This window comes from Chiloscyllium plagiosum, chromosome 42 (genome assembly GCF_004010195.1).
Source record: "Chiloscyllium plagiosum isolate BGI_BamShark_2017 chromosome 42, ASM401019v2, whole genome shotgun sequence".
NCBI classification, from domain to species: domain Eukaryota; kingdom Metazoa; phylum Chordata; class Chondrichthyes; order Orectolobiformes; family Hemiscylliidae; genus Chiloscyllium; species Chiloscyllium plagiosum.
The window spans coordinates 92,890-110,951 of NC_057751.1; the positions used below are offsets into that span (position 1 = coordinate 92,890).

At 45.1% G+C, this 18,062-nt stretch overlaps 1 protein-coding gene across 3 annotated transcripts in view; it reads right to left on the minus strand.

The window, feature by feature from the left end:
- Positions 1-2,624, minus strand: part of LOC122542996 (transcription factor 7-like 2) — a 44,462-nt gene extending 41,838 nt beyond the window's left edge. For 2 of the 3 annotated variants that reach the window (XM_043681145.1, XM_043681146.1), the window contains exons 1-3: positions 1,755-2,624; positions 1,536-1,596; positions 1,269-1,399 (exon numbers count right to left, since the gene is read on the minus strand). In XM_043681145.1, the coding sequence (XP_043537080.1) occupies positions 1,269-1,399; positions 1,536-1,596; positions 1,755-2,162 (600 nt within the window). In that variant the 5' untranslated portion in view covers positions 2,163-2,624. The remainder of the gene's footprint in view (positions 1-1,268; positions 1,400-1,535; positions 1,597-1,754) is intronic. The other variant, XM_043681143.1, reaches the window with a different exon arrangement.
- Positions 2,625-18,062: the final 15,438 nt, after the last annotated feature.

Consider the following 18,062-nt stretch of genomic DNA (forward strand, 5'->3'; position numbering starts at 1 on the left):
AGAGAGAGCTAAGAGTTACCAGACATAGTGACTCATATCTCTGTAACTTCCTCCAGTATAGCCCCACAGATTACAATATGACCCACCTTCAGAGACCAAGACACACAAAAGAAAGCGGGACAGAATGCCAGCGCCTTACTGGAGGCTCACTGATGATGTTACCTAGCATGGTGACAAAACAAGTCTGAGAACAAACTGAGAACAGCGAGAAAACTTACAACCTGAGCCCTGCAGACTTCTCATCCTGCATAGACACCAAATTTAACCTCTCCACCATTGGGGGCAGTGCCTTCAACTGCCTTGACCCCAAGCTCTGCGATTCCCTTTCTAAATCCCTCTGCCTTTCTCTCCTCCTCCTTTAGGACGCTTATTAAAATCTACTGCAGCATGGTGTCAGTTAAAGAACTGAATCCTGAAGTGATCTAATGGTACGTTTTACTGAAGCTCCTTTCAGACACATTGAGGATGATGAGCAGCAGAAACGGAAGTTGTTCAAGGGACAAATTATTTGAACCATTTGTCTTTTAAGGTGTTCGTCAAGCAAATTCAAGATTCTTAGTGTCCTGTCAGCTTATTCCAGCCGAATGTAGACCAGGGCACGAACTTCAGCACAAAAACAACCATCAACTCTTCTCCAACTAAACCTCCCAGAGATAGATAGGATGCACACATCTTGTAAATCGACGCTGCTCTGTTGACTCAATCTCTGGGTCACAATGAAGAGAACCAAAATCCGAGCGGATCCTATGACTCAGCACAGGTTGGGGGATGAGGGGCTTTTCAAGCAGATAATCGCTTAGTGGGTTTCCAGAGGAACTGGCAGCTACAGCCGTGTAGCGTTAGAGAGGCTGTTAGAGGGAGAGACTGTAAGACTTCTCGCCCTGGGTGTTTCCTCTGCACCTCCAGCTCGGTGTCTGCAGTCAGCCCCTGCTGGGGGAGGGGGAAAAAGACAGAGACAGACTGGGCGGCGAAGAGTTGCCCGTGAGGGAGCTCCTTTCGAACTGCATAAAGTTCTGCCAAACTTGGCAAAATGTTGGGAGGCGACAGAGAGAGGGAGAAAAACACAGAATCCGGAAAAGTGCCTGCCCACCCCCCAGCCCAGAACAAAAGGCTGAGAGGCCAATGGGGGGGGGCATGTGGAAGAAGGAATGACGAGGGGAAAAGGAAACGGGAAGAGCAATGGGAAAAGGAGAGGCTCCTGTACCCTCCCCCAGCAAACAAACTGAGCGCCGCCAGCAGCGAGAAAAACCAAGTTTGCATCGTCTTACCGTGCGGGCCCCGGGGGTGAGCGATCCGCTGGGGAGGTAAGGAGTAGCCAACTCCGGGATCATGATGAACGGATAAGCAGCGGCGGCAGCAGCAGCAGCTCCCTTGAACAACCCTCCATCTTGCCTTTTGCCTGGGAATTTGGGAACATGGCCGAGAGAGAGAAGGGGAGGGGGGAAAAAGTTGGTGAAACTTTGCGAGTTGCCAAGAATGTTGCAAAGCTGTGAATGCAGAAAGCTCTGGCTCCAAGCTCTCCCTCCCTCACTCACCTCCGTGCTGCTGGTAATCCCGAGCTTTCTCCCCAAAACTCGGCGAGTGTCTGCGCTCAGTCTGCACAAAAAAAAACACAGGCAGAAAGAAAGAAAGAAAGAGCTGTGAAAGTGCCCGGGCCGGGGCCCCTTCCCTCCGTCCCCACCCACCTCCCGTGCCTGAGCAGCCCAGGGAAGGGGAAGGGGAAGGGGAGCGAGCCCGGCTCCTCACCACCTCACCTCGGTCTCCGGAGAGCCGCTGCTGCTGCTGCTGCCCCCGCCGCCGCCTGGCGCCGTCTGCTCGCTCTCGTTGACCAGAGACGACTTGACATCGGCGAGGTCCCTGTCTGCGGACACACTGCCCGGCCGCTTGTCCTCCTGCTCGCCTTCGTCCTTGAAGGAAATCAGCTCATCGTTAGCCCCCAGATCATCGCCCCCTGGAAGCTGCGGCATCTCGCTGGCTCGCACTCTCCTGCTCCCTCTCTCCTTCCCTCTTTCTCTCTCCTTCCCTCTCTCTGACCACCCTCTGATTGACATTTTGATGGACACCAAACTTCCAAAGCTTTCTCCAATCAGCAGCCCCTTCGAGGGCGGGACCATCGCCTTGAAATGGACTCGATCCCAGGAATGACCCTTCCCTTTCGCCATCCACCCCCACCCCCTTTCCTACCCTTCCTTCCCAATCCCACGCATTCCCCTCATCCTCATTTCCACACCAACTCGTCAGCCACACTGCTTCGCATCCCCACAGGCTCACTTTTTGCAACTGCTTCAGACTCGTGTTTCAAGCTCCACTCTGGACAGAGAATGCGATCGGGGCTGAGGGGAGACGCGGACAGTCCCTCAGGTAACAGCTCCGGACGCATTTCATTCCTCAAACCACCACGAAAAACCTTAGAGTCCCAACTCACTGCAGGCACGAAACGAGATCAAAGCAGGCGTGGAAAGGAACATATTCGGGATGACCCGAAAATAAGCACTACCATGGACACACGAAACACCAATACAGGAATCGTCGCAAATAACTACACACAACAGGACAGGAATCAACACACATAACTACACACAACAGGACAGGAATCATCGCAAATAACTACACAGAACAGGACAGGAATCGACACAAATAACTAAACACAACAGTACAGGAATCAACACAAATAACTACACACAACAGTACAGGAATCAGCACAATTAAATACACAGCACAGGATATGAATCAATGCAGAGAAAAATAAGTCCAGACTCCGGACAGGTATCAACAAAGACAAATAAGTACATGAATAGGACAGGAACCAATGGAAATAATTACATACACAAGACAGCAACCAATACATGCTAAAATGATTACAAACCGAGGAAAGAACCAACTGAAACTAATAACCACACAGTACAGGAATCAACAGAGACAAATGACTACACACTTTTGACTGTAATCAACATATGCTGAAAAGACAACACTCAGAGGACAGGGAGGAATAGAACAAACAACTTCTCACAAAAAGGACAGAAATCTACACAGACAAAAGTCTACACAGAGGACAGGAAGCAACATGGAAACTGCTTCCAAAAGGACAGGAATTAACACACACTCAAACAGGTACAAATGCAGGAAAGGAATCAACTGTATCAATAATTGGTTCTTGGGCCAGTAACCAGTTATCAATGTCTCAGAAGCACAGAAATATCAAAAATATGAGCTAGAATAGGCTATTCGGCCCTTCGAGTCTTCTCCACCATTAAATATAATCGTTGCTGATCATCCGACTTAGTACTCTGTTCCCACTTTTACCCTATTCCCTTTGATACATTTCGCCCTGAGAACTATATCCAACTCCTTCTTGAAAACATTCGAAATTTTGACCTCAAGTGCTTAGTGGCACAGAATCTACAGGCTTGCCACTCCCTCGATAACATTTCAGCCCCTTTGCCTGCCAACAACTATCTGCTTGGTCCTTGGGTAGCTGGGCAACTTGGGGCTGTAAACAAGATTGGAAGATGCCCTGAACTCAGCAGCTCTCTCGGTTCTCTGTGGTAAAAGCCACTTTAAGCCTGTAGAAAATCTGTTTTCTTTTCACATTTGCTGGAAGCTGTGATTTTCAATTATCGATCTGAAAAGCTTCTGTGTCTCCTGCAAACCAATGAATGCCTCTGGAGAAGGAAATCTAAGAATCAGTTTTCTGATCAGCACAAAGAATCATCTCAGGTGACCCTTTGAACTGCTTTCTTAGTTTTTCCCTCCACTCACATTACCTATGCTTTCCTTCCTGTCTCAGTGTAGGTGCAGATAAGGGGGAGATTGTAAGGGGATTACAGGTCTGTACTTCTGAAGCACAATGCAAGTGGATGAGAGCAGGTACCATGATGGTTGTGAGGAGGTTGGCAAATGCTGGGTGCCATTGTCCATGGATGAGGGAAGCACATAGCTCAGGGCCATGAATTATGCCCTGAGATGTAGTTTGGTTGTATGAACCAAGGGGATCTTTTGGTGCAAGCAGCAAGCTGAAGTTGTCAGGTGCCCGCTCTGTTTTCCACATTGATTTCTCCTAACATCAACCCAGTTTGTTGAGCTTGGTAGGATCAGAAGATCAATACCAATGAGGTGAGTAGATCCTTTAACAAGGGTTTTAACAAAAAATTCCCCATCCTGCCAGTGCAGTTGATTCCTGGAGATATTGTACCATAAGCTGATCATTCAGGATCCAAAACACTCAAGAACATAAACCCAGTGCAAGAAGAGAGATCTACATTTCTATAGTCTGTCATAACCACAGAATATCCTCAAGTATTTACAGCTGATGAGATAGTTTTGACATGTAGATGCTAATGTAAAATCACAAAGGAGGCAGACAATCTGGATGCAGTGATGATTTGGAGATGCCGGTGTTGGATTGGGGTGTACAAATACAACACCAGGTTATAGTCCAACAGGTTTAATTGGAAGCACTAGCTTTCGGAGCGACGCTCCTTCATCAGGTGGTTGCGTGATTTTTAATTGGATGCAGTGAGGTTGTGTTTCTGGTGCTGCCAGTGGTTTAGCATTTCTACCTCAGGATGAAGATATCCTAACTTCAAGGTGAAAGTGAGGACTGCAGATGCTGGAGATCAGAGTCTAGATTAGAGTGGTACTGGAAAAGCACAGCAGGTCAGGCAGCATCCGAGGAAAATTGATGTTTCGGGTAAAAGCCTCTCATCAGGATGCTGCCTGACCTGCTGTGCTTTTCCAGCACCACTCTAATCTAGACTCTGTCCTAACTTCAAGCTTACTATAGCACTCAAAACACATAGAAAAGGAAGACTGATCTGCCAGTGGGGTGCTGAGGACATGTTGTCAGTCAGAAGTGTTGTTTTTCAGCTGAAGAAGGTCTTCGACATTCTCTCTCATTCACTGAAGTCAGTTGGAGGTAAAATATTGCCAGTCAAAAAGTGTGGTGCTGGGAAATCACAGCAAAGGTCAGGCAGCATCCAAGGAGCAGAATGTCAGGATGTCATTCCTAATGAAGGGCTTATGCCCAAAATATTGACTCTCCTCCTCGGATGCTGCCTGACTTGCTATGCTTTTCCAACACCACACTTTCTGACTCTGACTCTCCGTCATCTGCAATCCTCACTTTCTCCTAGTTGGTGAAATATTGCTGGTAAAACTTTGGTTTAAGTAATGGCTGAGGGATCTTTTACATCTAACTGATAAGGGATACAGACCCAAGGATTCATGGCTCATCTGTGAATCAGCAGCTCCAACAACGCATGCAGTACTGTCAGAGGGTCAATACTGAGTTAGTTCTGCACTTGTGGAGGGTCAGTACTGAGGGAGCACCAAACTGTTGGGAGGGTCTGTACTAAGGAAGTGCTGCTGCAGAGGGTCAGTACTCGGGGAATGCCACACTGCCAGAGGGTCAATGCTGAAGGTGTGTTGCACTGTCGGAGGTTCAGTATTGAGAGAATGCAGTACTGTCATAAGTGCCATCTTTTGGGAAACGTTAAATGAAGGAGCTGTCTTCTGAAATGATGCAAATTATATCTCGGACTCGACTGTAAGAAGAGCAGGTCCTGCGATTGTAAAAGGCAGTGAAAGCACTTTCTTCTTTCGTGGTAGGGGGTGGGGAGTGTACATTGAAGCAGTGAATATGACATTCAGTTGAGAAAGGTAGCGGTAATGAGCTGAGGAATGGAGAAAAAGATACGTGCGATGCGTGGGGTTATCGCAGTTTGCTGCAGCCAAAGAAATGCGGCTGCTGAATAATCCAGTTCGTGTCTCGGTCAGTTTTGCTCCCACAAACTGGTTATTCCAGCTCTCATCTCAGCACAATCTGGGGAGATCAGCAGTCAAGGGGGAAAGCATCTGGCAAGGTTAACAAGAGATTATTACTAGGCAAAGTGCTGAATCCAATCTATTAGCACACGAGACCCGACCATCTCTTGTCATTGAGATAATGCGCTGGAAATGTGAGACTAACTGCGAGAGATGTGAAGCCTGACTCCCCTCGGAGACGCATGGATTTAATGAGATCCGCGGGGACTGACAATTTGTCAATCATTCCTAACTTCTGACACCAGAACAACATTATATGCTTCTTGCGATGGAGATGACGAGACGGAGGGACAGACACGAAGCAGAGCTTCCAAACCTGCAAGGAATAGTATCAAGCTTCCGACTGGGGTGGGTGGGCAGGGGCTGGGACACTTAAACGCTCGATACCTTCCCTGATGCATTACTCTGTTTATTGGCAAGTTAAAAATCACACAATACCAGGCTATAGTCCAACAGGTTTATTCGGAAATAGAAGCTCTCAGAAGCTTCATCAGGTAACAAAACAGCGATCTAGGTTTGTCCAATATATCGTTTTAATTGCATGACACTGTGATCTTCTGCTATAAATTCCGTGTCTTATGATCCTGCCCCACTAGTTACCTGACGAAGGAGCGCCGCTCTGAAAGCCAGTACTATATTTCCTAATAAACTTGGCTAGTGTGATTTTTAATTTTGTCCACCTCAGTCCAACACCGGCACCTCCACATCATATTTGCAAGTTATTATTTGCTTTAGACACGCAACAGACAAAATTGCTGCGAGCGCAAAATAATGAAAACTTTCACCACTTTGTAAGACCTTCGTTAATGTGGAGCCAGACTTGCCATTGCACCCCTCTCCAGGCTGGCCTCATTGGAGAAATAGCGATTCCTCTTTTCCGGGGAATCTCCAAGTTTGGGTTCTCAGCATCCAGGATTATTCCTCACCTTCCCTTTGGAGAGAAAAAAAATATTAGGAACTCTGTCCAGTTGCTGTTTGCACGGTGGCTCAGTGGTTAGCACGGCTGCCTCACAGCGCCAGGGACCTGGGTTTAATTCCCGCCTCAGGCATCTGTCTGTGTGGAGTTTGCACATTCTCCCGTTGTCTGTATGGGTTTCCTCCGGGTGCTCTGGTTTCCTCCCACAGTCCAAAGATGTGCAGGTCAGGTGAACTGGTCATGCTAAACTGCCCATAGTGTTAGGTGCATTAGTCAGGGATGAATGTTGGAGAATGGGTCTGGGTGGGTTGCTCTTTGGAGGGTCGGCGTGGACTTGTTGGGCCCAAGGGCCTGTTTCCACACTGTAGGGATTCCAATGTAATGTAAAATACAGCCACTCTTCTCTGGACTCACACAATAACCTAACCCTTTTTTCCCTTTAGTTTAGTGAAGATGGTCATGACTTTCCATTTGGGAAACAAGCCATTTTACTTGCTGTCCAGAAAACAGGTGATCAGTGATGTGGTATATTGAGACCTTGAAGTGGTTATTCGACTATTTAGGAGGCCTGACATGAAGTCCAGCTGATCAGAGTGCCCATGGACCTTCTGATTCAGAATCCAATCAGTGAAGTGACAAGAAGTGACACGTTTCTCCACCGCCCAAACTCACCCCATTATTTCCCTTTGTAACCACATCTCTCACAGGAACAGCCTGTAGAAAATTGCCCTTTTATTGTATTCCAAAGATAGTGGGCTCACTGAGCTATTTAACTGCAGAAACAGAGCCATATCTTGCCGACATTTGGACCACGAGTTTACTCAGAGCTGTGCTCACACTAACACACACATCCATGCACACACAGTCAGAACTCCATCTAAAATGTGTGCATAAAACATCCAGGGTCAAAAGCACAGTTGGTCGGGCAGCACCCAGGGCTTGTGCCCAAAACATCGATTCTCCTACTCCTCAGATGCTGCCTGATCTGCTGTGCTTTTCCAGCACCACGCTCTTGACTCAGTTAGTTGGATGGCTAGTTTGCAATGTTGTCACATAGAATGTAGAACGTTATAGTGCAGTACAGGCCCTTTGGCACTCCATGTTGTGCCAGCCTGTGAACATAATCTGATGCCCATCTAACCTACACTGTTCCATTATTATCCATATCCATGTCCAATACCCATCAATTTAAAGCTATGGCCCCTCATATTAGCCTTCACCATTCAAGGAAAAAGGGTCTCACCGTCCACCCTACCTAACCCTCTGATTATCTTATATGTCTCGATTAAGTCATCTCTCAACCTTCTTCTCTCCAACAAAAACAGCCTTAGTTCCCTCAGCCTTTCCTCATATGGAACATACCAGGCAATGTTCATGTAAATCTCCTCTGAACCCTTTCCAAAGCTTTCACATCCTTCTTATCATGCAGTGACCAGAACTGCGCGCAATACTCCAGGTGTGGCCTTACTGGTGTCTTGTACAGCTGAAGCATGACCTCGTGACTCCAAACCTCAATCCCCCTACCAATAAGTCCCAACACATCATATGCCTTCTTAACAACCCGATCAACCTGGGTGGCAACTTTCAGGGATTTATGCACCATAGCACCAAGATCTCTCTGTTCATCTACACTGCCAAGAATTTTATCATTAGCCAGTACTCCAGATTCCTTCTTACTTCTTCCTTACACCTTTCCACATTAAACTCCATTTGCCACTTCACAGCTCAGCTCTGCATCTTATCTATGTCTCTCTGTAACCCGCAACATCCTTCGGCACTATTCAAAACTCTGCCTACCTTAGTGTCATCCGCAAATTTAGTAACGCATCCTTCTACACCCACATCTAGATCTTTTATAAAAATGGCAAACAGCAGTGGCCCCAAAACAGATCCTTGCAACACACCACTAGTAACTGAACTCCAGGATGAATATTTCCCATCAACCACCACTCTCTATCTTCTTTCAGCTAGCCAATTTCTGATCCAAACCGCTAAATCACCTTCAATCCCGAAATTCCATATTTTGTGCAATAGCCTACTGTGTGGAACCTTATCAATGCCTTCCTGAAGTCCATTTACAACACATCGACTAATTTATCTTTATCCACCTGTTTTGTCACCTTGAAGAAATCAATAAGGTTTGTGAGGCATGACCTACCCTTCACAAAACCATGTTGACTATCCCTAATCAACTTATTCCTATTGAGATAACTATAAGTCCTATTTCTTATAACCTTTTCCAACACCTTATCCACAACTGAAGTAAGGCTCACTGGCCTGCAATTACCAGGATTGTCTTGACTCCCCTTCTTAAACAAGGGAACAACATTTGCTATCCTCCAGTCTTCTGGCACTACTCCTGTCGACAATGATGACATAAAGATCGACGCCAAAGTCTCTGCAATCTCCTCCCTGGCTTCCCAGAGAATCCAAGGATAAATCCCATCTGGCCCCAAGGTGTTTTCTATTTTAGGATCTTCCAAAATTGCTAAAACCTCCTCTTTGTCAACCTCAATCCCATCTAATCTTGTAGCCTATATCTCTGTATTCTCACTAACACTGCCCTTTTCCATTGTGAATACTGATGAAGAGTATTCATTAAGTGTTCCTCCTACGTCCTCAGATTCCACACACAACTTTCCACTACTATCTCTGATTGGCCATAATCTTACCCTAGTCATTCTTTTATTCCTGGCATACCTATAGAAGACCTGAGGGTTTTCCTTGATCCTATCCACCAATAACTTCTCATGTCCCCTCCTGGTTCTTCTTAGCACTCTCTTTAGATCTTTTCTGGCTAACCTATAACTCTCAAGCCCCCTAACTGAGCTTTCACGCTTCATCCTCACATAAGCCTTCCTCTTCCTCTTGACAAGAACTTCAACTTCTTTAGTAAACCATGGCTCCTTCTCTTGACAACTCCCTCCCTGCCTGATAGGTATATACATATCAAGGACCCACAGTAGCTGTTCCTTGAATAAGGTCCACATTTCAAGTGTGTCCATCCCCTGCAGTTTCCTTCCCTGTCCTGTGCATCCTAAATCTTGCCTAATCGCATTATAATTGCCTTTCCCCCAGTTATACCTCTTTCCCTGCGGTATATACCTTTCCCTGCCCATTGCTATTGTAAACATAACCAAATTATGGTCACTATCGCTAAAATGCTCACCTACCTCCAAATCTAACACCTGGCCGGGTTCATTACCCAGTACCAAATCCAATAAGGCATCGCCCCTTGTTGGCCTGTCTACATTGAACAAATGCTGACCCATCTAAACTCCTTGAACTATAGTATTCCCAATCAATATTGGGGAAGTTAAAGTCCCCCATAACAACTACCCTGTTACTCTCACTCCTTTCAAGAATCATCTTTGCTATCCTTTCCTCTCCATCCCTGGAACAATTTGGAGGCCTATAGAAAACCCCCAACAGTGAGACGTCTCCTTTCCTGTTTCTAACCTCAGACCAAACTACTTCAGTGGATGAGTTCTCAAACGTTCTCTCAGCTACTATAATACTACCCTTGATCAACAATGCCACCCTTCCCCCTCTTTTATCATCTTCTCTGTTCTTGCTGAAACATCTAAACATCTAAAAACAACCATTCCTGTCCCTCCTCTACCTATGCCCATGAAATGGCCACAACATTGAAATTCCAGGTACCAACCTATGCTGCAAGTTCACCCACCTTATTCTGGATGCTCCTGACATTGAAGTACACACATTTCAAACCAACATCCTGATTGCCGGTGCCCTCTCGCAACCTTGTAAAGTTATCCCTGACCTCACTATCCTCAACCTCCTGTACACTGGAACTATAATTCAGGTTCCCATCCCTCTGCTGCATTAGTCTAAACCCTCCCGAAGAGCATTAGCAAATTTTCCCCCCAGGATATTGGTACCCCTCTGGTTGAGGTGAACACCATCCTGTTTGCAGAGGTCCCACCTTCCCCAGAGAGAGCTCCAATTATCCAAGAATCCAAAACCCTCCCTTCTGCACCATCCCTACAGCCATGTGTTCAACTCTGCACTCTCCCTGTTCCTCGCTTCACTAGCACTTGGCACGGGCAACAAACCAGAGATAACAAGCTCTAAGCTTCCACCCTAGCTCCCTGAATTTCTGCCTTAGATCCCCACCTTTCTTCCTACCTATGTCATTGGTGTCTATGTGGACCACGACTTGGGGCTGCTCCCCCTCCCCTTCTTGGATCCCGAAAACCCAATCAGAGACATCACGAACTCTGGCACCTGGGAGGCAACGCACCAACTGTGAGCCTCTCTCGTCCCCACAAAACCTCGTATCTGTCCCCCTAACTATGGAGTCCACAGTGAGTAAAACTTTGCTCCTCTTTCCCCTTCCCCTCTGAGCAACAGGGACAGAAGACTCTGCACCAGAGACCTGTGTCCCATTGCTTACGTCCCCACCCCCAACGGTATCCAAAACGGTATACTTGTTGTTGATGGGAATCACCACAGGAGATCCCTGCACTGTCTGCGGGTTCCCTTTCCTACCCCTGATAGTAATCCATCTACCTTCTTCATGTGGCTGTGGAGAAACGACCTCCCAGTAACTCATCTCACTAACCCCCTCCGCCTCCTGATTGATCCGAAGTTCATCCAGCTTCAGCTCCAGTCCCCTAACATGGTTCTCGAGGAGCTGGAATTGGGTGCACATCAACAGAATTGGTTCAGTGCCATTACTGGCTGAGGCTACCATGAAGGACTCTCATTCACAACCTCTTTCCCTTGTTGGAGGCGTGGTGACCCTCGAGTTAAACCCTAACTGGCATCTCTCTCTAATAACAGTAGCTTGAAGGTCTGGTAGGATGACAGCAACTTTAACTTTTACTGATGATCGACAGCACACAGACAGCTATGGTTCAAGAAGGCAGCTTACCATTACCTCTCAAAGGAAACTGGGGATGGGTGATTAATGTTGGCCCAGCTAGGGACACTAACATCCTGTTAAAAATGTATCAATATTAATATGAATTTAACATATCCTCACCCACTCTGCAATGTTTATTAATGTTATCTAGTTTGTCAGAACCTTCAAAAATTGCTGATGGGGCAATGCCTGGGATCACAGCTTCCAGGTTTTGGCAAGTGATACAGGGAGGATGTAAGGAAGAAATCTTTATGAAACAACTGGAAACTCATTGTTGGTATGGAAGTTGGAATCGAAGACAATGGATGCCTCAAAAAGCAAATCAGACAGGCACTTGAAGAAAATAAATTAGCAGTGCAATAAGGTGGAGTGGAACAATGAAATTGGAAATGTACTTGTGGGCAGCTCCAGCAGATTGGAAAATAGCAAATGTGACACCACTGTTTAAAAAAGCAAGTAGACAAAAGATGGGGAATTATTGATCAGTTAGCTTAACTTCTGTCGGGAGGATATGCTTGAATCTATTATCAAGGAAGAAATAGCAAAACACCTGGATAGAAATTTTCCTCTTGGGCAGACACAGCATGGGTTCATGAAAGGCAGGTCATGCTTAACTAAACTACTGCAATTCTATGAAGACATTAGGAGCACCAGGTTCAACAGGGACCCAGTAGATGTGATGTATCTAGATTCTCCAAAAAGCATTCAACAAGGTGCCACACAAAAGGCTGCTGCAGAAGATAAAGATGCATGGCATTATGGTCAATGTATTAGCATGGGTAGAGGATTGGTTAACTAACGTGAAGCAAAGAATGGGGATAAATGAGTGCTTTTCTGGTTGGCGATCAGAGGCTAATGGTGCGCCTCAGGGATCAGTATTGGGACTGCAATTGTTCATAAGTTACCTCAATGATTTGGAGTTGGGGACCACGTGTAGTGTGTCAAAGTTTGCGGATGACATTAATATGAATGGTACAGCAAAGTCTGCAGAGGACTGTGAAAACTTTGCAGAGGGATATAGATAATTTAAGTGGTTGGGCAAAGGTCTGGCAGATGGAGTATGGTGTTAATAAATGTGAAGTCATCCATTTTGGTAGGAATAACAGTAAAAAGGACTATTACTTGAATGGTAAAAAATTGCAGCATGGTGCTAAACAGAGGGACCTAGGTATCCTTGTACATGAATCACAGAAGGTTGGTCTGCAAGTGCAATAGGTAATGAAGAAGACAAATGGAATTTTGTCCTTCTTGTTAAAGGGATTGAGTTAAAAGCAGGGAGGTGATGTTGCATTTGGATACGGTGCTGGTCATGAGGCCACACCTGGAGTACTGTGCACCGTTTTGGTCTCCTTACTTGAGAAAGGATGTACTATCACTAGAAGGGGTGCAGAGAAGGTTCACTCAGTTGATTCCAGAGTTGAGGGGTTGGCTTATGAGGGAACATTAAGAGTAGACTAGGATTATACATATTGGAATTTAGAAGAAGGGACAATCTTATAAAAACATATAAAATTATGAAGGGAATAGATAAGATAGAAATAGAGAGGATGTTTCCACTGTCAGGTGAAACTACGACAAGAGGGCATAGCTCAAATTTCGGGGGAGCAGGTTTAGGACCGAATTGAACTTCCTTACCCACAGGGTGTGAATCTTTATAATTTCATGCCAGAGACTTCCTCATTGTATGTTTTTAAAGCTAAGATAGATAATATTGTGAACAGTAAAAGAATTAAAGGTTATAGTGAGAGGATGGGTTAATGGAGCTGAGGCCATGGAAAGATCAGCCATGATCTTATTGAATGGCAGAACAGGCTCGAAGGGCCAGATAATCCACTCCTGCTCCTATTTCTTGTGTTTGTATGTTCTAATGGATTGGAATGTTCTGCAGGGAGCCAACATGGACTCAGTGGGTTGAATGGCCTCCTTCTGTGCTGCGATGACTCTGGTTATGGGACAGTTTTGAAAGCTCTAAATAATAGAGACACTCAGCATTTTTGTACACAAATCTTTCAAGGTAGCACAATAATTTATCGGATGATTCAAAAAGCTTAGAGGTTGCTTTGGGTTTACAAATGTAACTAGAATTTTGTAAAACAGTGGTTTGACCTCAGCAGCAGCATTCAATTCAGGATGCCAAACTTCAAGAAAAAAGTGAAGATCTAATTTGGGAATGATAAACAGAAGGATGTTCTCAGGAATAAAGGTCTTCAACTTTGAGGAGAGGGTGGAAATGTTTAGAGAATTCTTTTTGAAACAGAGAAGGTTCAGAAATGACCCAACAGAAGTATTATGATGGCGTGACATTTTGCTGGAGTGATAGGTAAAAAATCTTCCCTCTGGTGAAGGAGTCAAAAGCCACGAGTCAGAAATGTAAAATTATTGACAAGGATTCCAGAGGGTAGATGAGAAAGGCATTGTCAGCATTTGGAAAGTTTTGCATTGGAGAGGTTGTGGAAGTTGAGTCCTTCCAGAATCTTCTAGGAGAAAGTGAGGACTGCAGATCCAAGGAGCAGGAGAATCGACATTTTGGGAACGTGCCTGAAGAAGGGCTCATGCCCGAAACATCGATTCTCCTGCTCCTTGGATGCTGCCTGACCTGCTGCGCATTTCAGCTCCTTCCAGAATCTTACATAGATAATTAAACAGGCATTTGAGGGTGAAGCAGTGACAAGTCACAGACAAAAAGTGTCCAATGATTTATGACAGCTCTTTTAAAGAATTAGCAAAGGTGAGAGGCCAAAAGACTCCTTATACACTGGAAGATTCCCAAATAAGAAACAAAAACAGATGTTGCTAGAAAAGCTTGGCAGGTCTGGCAGCATCTTTGAAGAGAAATCAAAGGATGTGGAGTACACCAGAATGTTACAGTGAGGGGTGTAGAATCATCATAGTGTTACAGCGAGGGGTTTGCATTTCATCAGTGTTAAAGTGAGGGGTGTTTGGGATTTTAAAAAGTTATAGTGAGGGGTGTGAGTGATATCAGAGTGTTACAGTGAGGGATGTGAAATATATCAGAGTTTCACAATGAGGGTTAGGGGTACAGAAGTGGAATAATGAAAAGGCTTGTGTCCAAATTCCAGGATGGTAGCTGGGGTATTGAGATGCTGCTAATTAAACAAACGAGGAATTTTGAAGTTGCATCATTGGTAATTCTGACCTGAATGTCTCCATTCCAGAGTGAAGCATTTTCATCGCAGAGTTGCGGTCGGCAGAAAATCATTTTGATGAGAAACCTCAGATTTAGGTGTTGATGGGAAACTTTGTGAGAGTTGCATGACAAGCAACATCATCATTGATGGGGGCATTGGAGACTGCAGAATTTTTCTCAGTGAAAACTGAAAGAACTATTTAAGAATGTGAATATTTTCTTTGGGTTATATCAATGTTTCCACCAGTGTTTTGTGTTTTGGCCAAATTATCTCTCAATCTGAAACATCAGGACCAAGCAAATAATATGTCAGCCACGCACCTATTTGAACAAGCTTTGTGCATCTGGATTTTTGTGCTGTTGAGATGAAAAGAAATGATTTCCTTTGGTGTAGCCACAGCAGTAAGCTTCTCATTACCAGTCAGATGAGTTGCCTGCTCAAGTCAGAGTTATGTGACCTTCCAATCTGAATATGTATGACCAGCTGGCAAGGACATTCCATCGGATAAAGAGTCACCATGAGGCCAACCTCTTTTCCTTCCAAATGAACAGACAGTACCAACAGAGGCAGCCTCTTTGCCCCTTCTTATTTGTTGCCTTGTGTTGCTCATTCGTCTCTGCTGTCTTGGCAAGAGGCCAACAATCTGCAAATAGGAAACTCAACAACTTGAGTTTATATAGCACCTATAATGTAGCAAGATAGCTAAAATTGCTTCACATGAGCATCTCTGAACAAAATCGGAGACTGAGCCATATAAGGACAGAAGAGCAAAACTTGGTTAAAGAAGTGAGTTGTAAGGAGGGGTCATGGAATCATTAAAAAGAGTAGAAGGCGGCCTTTCGGATCCTTCAGTCCATATCAACCCTCCTTACAGCAATCTGGTATTCCTACCCTTTTTATCTCTGCATCCCTTCAGCTTTAGTTCCCACAGTGAACATCCAAACGTATGAATTACAAGCATAAGTAGACCATTCAGCCCCTCAGGCCCTACTTCTCCATTCATAATTGATCTCGTAGGAAGCAAGGGAAGTGATTGCTGGGCCCTATGCTGAGATATTTCAATCATCGATAGTCACAGGTGAGGTGCCGGAAGACTGGAGAGTGGCTAACGTGGTGCCACTATTTAAGAAAGATGGTAAGGAAAAGCCAGGGAACTATAGACCGGTGAGCCTGACATCGGTGGTGGGCAAATTGTTGGAGGGAATCCTGAGGGACAGATGTACATGTATCTGGAAAGGTAAGGACTGAGTAGAGATAGTCAAAATCATGCCTCACAAACTTGATTGAGTTTTTTGAAGGAATAACAAAAAGGATTGAAGAGAGCAGAGCGGTAGACGTGATCTATATTCAGTAAGGTGTTTGACAAAGTTCCCTATGGGAGACTGGTTAGCAAGGTTAGATCTCATAGAATACAGGGAGAACTAGCCTTTTGGATATCAAACTGGCTTAAAGTTAGAAGACAGAGGGTGGTGGTGGAGGGTTGCTTTTCAGACTGTTGGCCTTTGAGCAATGGAGTGCCACAAGGATTGATTCTGGGTCCACTGTTTATCATATCTGTATAAATGATTTGAATGTGAACATAGGAGGTATAGTTAGTAAGTTTGCAGATGGCACCAGAATTGGAGGTGTAGTGGACAGCAAAAAAGGTTACCTCAGAGTACAATGGGATATTGATCAGATCGTCCAATGGGCTGAGGAGTGGCAGATGGAGTTTAATTTAAATAAATATGTGGTGCTGCATTTTGAAAAGGCAAATCAGAGCAGGACTTATACACTTAATGGTAAGGTCCCGGGGAGTGTTGCTGAACAAAGGGACCTTAGAGTGCAGGTTCATTGTTCCTTGAAAGTGGAGTTGTGAGTAGATAGGGTAGTGAAGAAGGCAATTGGTATGCTTTCCTTTATTGGACAGAGCATTGAGTATAGGAGTTGGGATGACATGCAACAGCTGTACAAGTGGTTAGGCCACTTTTGGAATATTGTGTGCAATTCTAGTCTCCTTCCTATCGGAAAGATGTTGTGAAACTTGAAAGAGTTCCGAAAGGATTTACAAGGATGTTGCCAGGGTTGGAGGACTTGAGCTACAGGGAGAGGCTGAATAGGCCAGGGCTGTTTCCCCTGGAACGTCAGAGGCTGAGGCATGACCTTATACAGGTTTATATAATCATGAGGGCCATGGATAGGATAAATAGACAAAGTCTCTGGGTGGGGGAATCCAGAACTGGACGGTATAGGTTTTGGGGAAAGGGAGAAAAATTTAAAAGGGACCTAAGGGGCAACTTTGTCACGCAGAGGGTGGTGCATGTATAGAATAAGTTGCCAGAGGAAGTGGTGGAGGCTGGTACAATTCGAACAGTTAAAAGGCATCTGGATGGGTATATTAATAGGAAGGGTTTAGAGGGATATGGGCTAAGTGCAGGCAAATGGGACTAGATTAATTTAGGGAGAAAGTGAGGACTGCAGATGCTGGAGACTAGATTAATTTAGGATATCTGGTCGGCATAGACGAGTTAGACCGAATGGGCTGTTTCCGTGCTGTACATCTCTATGAGTCTATGATTGTGGGCTCAACTTCATACCCAACCTACTTCTGGTAACCTTTGATTCCCACTGAAATAACTCTATAGAAGCTGGTATCCCATCACCAATGGTCACAGGAATGAAAAACTTAACCTATGAGGAATGTTTGAGGACTTTGGGTCAATACTCGATGGAGTTCAGAAGGATGAGGGGAGATCTAATTGAAACTTACAGAATAGTGAATGGCTTAGACAGAGTGGATGTTGGGAAGCTGTTTGGTAGGAGAGACGAGGACCCAAGGGCATAACCTTAGAGTAAAGGGAAGATCTTTTAGAATGGAGATAAGGAGAAATTACTTGAGCCATGGAGTGGGGAATCTATGGAATTCACTGCCACAGAAGGCTGTGGAGACCAGATCATTGAAAATATTTAAGACTGGGATAGACAGGTTCTTGACTGTCAAGGGGATCAAGGGTTACAGGGGAAATTGGGAGAATGGGGTTGAGAAACTTATCAGCCATGGTTGAATGGCAGAGCAAACCTAATGGGCTGAATGGCCTAATCTCTGCTCCTATGTCTTATGAACTTATGATCTAAGTCACCCTTTCTTTCCACATGCATAGTACACATCACTGGTCCAGCTCCTCAGAGCCAGCTCTCAAGAGTGAACAGAACCTCTGACACTCCTGTTTGCTAGGGCTCCCTAACTGGACCAGATTAAAAACTCTCATCAGGCAACTCACACTCAACGTGACCAACCTGGCCAACC